This window comes from Syzygium oleosum, unplaced genomic scaffold (assembly GCF_021117445.2).
Source record: "Syzygium oleosum isolate NSW1041296 unplaced genomic scaffold, Sole_v2.1 Sole_v2.15, whole genome shotgun sequence".
Taxonomy (NCBI): domain Eukaryota; kingdom Viridiplantae; phylum Streptophyta; class Magnoliopsida; order Myrtales; family Myrtaceae; genus Syzygium; species Syzygium oleosum.
This window is the reverse complement of record NW_026607499.1, coordinates 8,863,056-8,866,837: the sequence shown is the minus strand read 5'-3', so window position 1 is coordinate 8,866,837 and position 3,782 is coordinate 8,863,056. Positions and strand designations below refer to the sequence as shown.

Genomic DNA, 3,782 nt, shown 5'->3' with positions numbered 1-3,782 from the left:
ACTAAACCCAATCTAAGTGTTTCTTTAATAAAATGGGACGGCCCTTTCTTTAGCTTTCCGTAGTGAATGATCTTTGGGTCCCCCCCGCGTACGTCAGCAGTAAATCCCCTTATTCCCTACGCGTTTTGGAAGCGGCTTTTGCACCAATTTATCAATCAATCTTTTACCTATTCCTCCACTTCCTCTCCCTCTCTCTCCTCCAACATCGAAACCCCTCCTCTCCCCTCCCTTCTGCATCTCCTCTCTTTCACTCTCTCTCTGTTACCCCCGCCCCGCCATGGCCATGCCAGCACGGAGTGCTGCAGCAGCCCCCCATCCTCAAAATCCAATCTTTTCTGTCACCCTTTTCATGGATACGCTGCTGTGATCGAAGTTCCGTTTTTTTTTTTTTTCCCTACCCTGCTTCAATTGCCGCCGCGATGGTGACGACGACGACGATTGGCAATCTCTTCTGGGTCTTCATCGGCACGGTGGTATCGCTGCTCCTGCTCCGTCTTCTGTTCCGCAAGACCGGACCTTTCCACCTCCTGAAGCGGTGGTGGAGGTCGACCCAGGATTGGTTCTATGCCTACCAGGTCCTCAAGGTCCCCGAATTCAACGACGCCATGCAGGAGAACCCCCTCTACCGCAGCGTCTCCGCCTACCTCAACTCGCTCCCTTCCTTGGAGGAGTCCGATTTCACCAACCTCTTCACCGGCAAGAAGCCCAACGACATCCTCCTCTGCCTCGACCCGAACCAGACCGTCGACGACCTCTTCCTGGGCGCCAGGCTCTCCTGGACCAACGACCACAGAGGCGATCGGAGGGCCTTCGTTTTGAAGATCAGGCGGGCCGACAAGAGGAGCATCTTGCGCCCGTATCTCGAGCACATCCACGCCGTGTCCGACGAGATCGACCGGAAGAAACGAGACTTGAAGCTCCACATCAACGCCGACGGAGTCGTCAACGACAGGGGCTCGGGGAGATGGAGATCCGTCCCGTTCACGCACCCTTCGACGCTGGACACCATCGCCATGGAGCCCGACCTCAAGAGCAAGGTGAAGTCCGATCTCGATTCCTTCCTCAAAGCCAAGCAATATTATCACCGTCTGGGCCGCGTCTGGAAACGGAGCTTCCTCCTGTACGGCCCTTCCGGTACCGGGAAATCGAGCTTCGTGGCTGCCATGGCTAATTTTCTGTGCTACGATGTCTACGACATCGATCTGACCAAGGTGAAGGACGACTCGGATCTAAAGGTGCTCTTGATGGAAACCACCGCCAAGGCCGTGATCGTCATGGAAGACCTGGACCGGTTCTTGGCGGACAAGTCGACAGCCCTGAGCGTGTCTGGCATATTGAATTTCATGGATGGCATATTGAGTTCGTGCTGCGCCGAGGAGAGAATCATGGTGTTCACAATGAACAGTAAGGAACACGTCGATCCTGCTATACTGAGGCCCGGTCGGGTCGATGTGCACATACACTTCCCCCTGTGCGATTTTTCGGCGTTCAAGAGCCTAGCTAATAGTTACTTAGGGGTCAAGGATCACAAGCTTTTCCCTCAGGTGGAGGAGATTTTCCAGGGTGGAGCGAGTTTGAGCCCTGCTGAGATTGGCGAGCTGATGATCGCCAACAGGAATTCCCCGAGCCGCGCCCTGAAGTCGGTCATCACTGCGCTACAGACGGACGGCTCGGCGAAGATCGTACGGCGGCTATCCCAAGACGGGTTGAGGAAGCCGGGGGACGAATCGGCCGACTCGAGCGGCGTGTTCCTCAAGGATAGCAATGCGATGAAAGATCTGAGGAAACTGTATGGTCTGCTGAGGATGAAAAGCACCAGAAAGTCTCCATCTTTCGACGAGGCTTCAGGGCAAAAGGATGGATGACACAATTCTTTTCGGGACTGAAAGGATCTCTCATTCTTTATTTCTCATGGGGCCAAATATGAATCTCCTAATCCATGTTCCTGTAAGGGGACTCGAAGGAAATCGCTGGCCAGAGCTTGGGCAAAACCCGGAGCTCGAAGGGAGCTGAGAATGCAGTGCAGAAGCTGCTTTTACCATTCTCCAAATGCACGCAGTTGCTAATCCATTACACAAAGTTCAGTTAGGAGATTGATTTTATCGAAATCTACGTCCTATGTTAGAGAAACTCAAACCTTTCATATGGCTTTTTTTCTTTGGGTTTTTGTCCCCCCTCTCCCTTGCCCCTTTTGCATTTTTACGAGGATTCTTGGTTGGTCAGTTTCAGTTTGTGACTTGTCCTTACGGGGGCATGTAAATACAGGAGCATACAATTGCACAGTTGTTTCATTCTTAAATACGCTTTTGGATTTGATATTGCAGTTTGAAAAGATAGAATATGAAGGCAGAATTGAAAGCAGTTGGTCGCCACTCCGTAAAACTGCCAAACGAGCGAAGGTGTTGTCCTTGACCCTCTGTATTTGGACTAAAAGACAACAGACGAAGAATCAAAATAGAGCTAGTTTATGTCAATTGCTCCATAAATAATTTGTTTCGGGGAAGGAGACTATGTAGAGGGAGCAGCGGATCAGGTAAACAACAGTAGTAAACTAGTAAATTAAGAGTCACGTGGTGTGGCGGGAGTGAAGAGTCTGTGCAAATTGCAAAATAGAGATCAGTACCCTCATTTTTATATTTGAAGAAGCAGATGTTTGGGGGAATCGAGGGTGGCGTTGTTTCGCAGGATGGGATCGTGGGGTGCCCGTGTTGTGCATTATGTAGTCTTCGTTCCTCTCTCGTTCTTGGGTTTTTTGACTCGACTTTTGAAAGTCAGTTGACAGTCTCTTGCTCGTGGAGGAGTTTGGTTTTACGGAGCACCGGACAGACTCACACTCACAAAGGCACACAACACAACACAACACAACAATTCGACTCTGAACAGACCCTACAGAACTGACCGTGATTATAACCATCTCGTCTTTTTGCGTCAGTGCGTATGGGGGTCATGATCAGATGGTAGGAGCCCAATTATTTGGTTAGTATGGTGGGAAGTTTGTACGGTATGTTCCGAAAAGGAGATGGAGAAACGATTTGTTTTTCTAGGCCTTTATGCTACATTAACGAGGAACTTCACTATCACCATCATTGCAAGGTTTCGTTTTTTCTGTTTTCTGGTTTTTTTGTTTTTGTTTTGCTGTACCGAGTATGAAAAAGAAAGAAGAAGTTGGGTTGTATGGTGATCGAATCGACGCAGAGCTCATTAGTTGGCAGCAGATGATACCTAATGGGCATCCCCATCATCGTGATACTACACGCTTTTTAAGTCTTTTTTGACAGATGGAACTGCTTAATACCTAGAGATGTTTTCTTGGCTACCTACCAATGACAATCCTCCTCACACACCCGACGAATCACGCTTCTCCCTAATCATTCCAGCCATATTCCTGCCTCATTTACATAATGGGTGAGACAAGCCTAGCTAACGTATGGGCAAGCTGAATTCAAACCTTTCAAACTCGACGGGTATGTTCACTTGTCATAGAATCCGATGGATTTGTATACGAGCCCTTGTTGGGGGAATTTGTAGTATCGATATCATCAATACCTGACAACGAAACATTTTTTCAGGTAGCTTTCAACGTCTTCACATATCGTATTTATGAACTGATTCTTCAGTATTACCATCATTGAAACTGTTTGAGCTATCTCCGTCCTTCTATCTTCCGTATTGTCTGATGCTCTTGATGACCTCTACATTCGCCGAAAGGCATTCAAAAGTTATCTTAAAAGTAACAAAAAGCTTGATAGGGCTTGTCAAAAGCCTGAGCTGAAATCAAGTGC

General features: G+C 48.6%; 1 protein-coding gene across 1 annotated transcript; it reads left to right on the top strand.

The window, feature by feature from the left end:
* The first annotated feature begins 260 nt into the window (after positions 1 to 260).
* LOC115675543 (AAA-ATPase At2g46620) lies at positions 261 to 2,602 on the top strand. The gene has a single exon (XM_030598258.2). It carries the CDS (start codon positions 420 to 422, stop codon positions 1,863 to 1,865), a length of 1,446 nt encoding a protein of 481 aa, XP_030454118.2. The 5' UTR covers positions 261 to 419; the 3' UTR covers positions 1,866 to 2,602.
* The last annotated feature ends 1,180 nt before the right edge of the window (positions 2,603 to 3,782 follow it).

Bases quoted from the DNA above. Each gene is read 5' to 3' on its own strand.
- LOC115675543 (XM_030598258.2), top strand. From the start codon at position 420: ATGGTGACGACGACGACGATTGGCAATCTCTTCTGGGTCTTCATCGGC.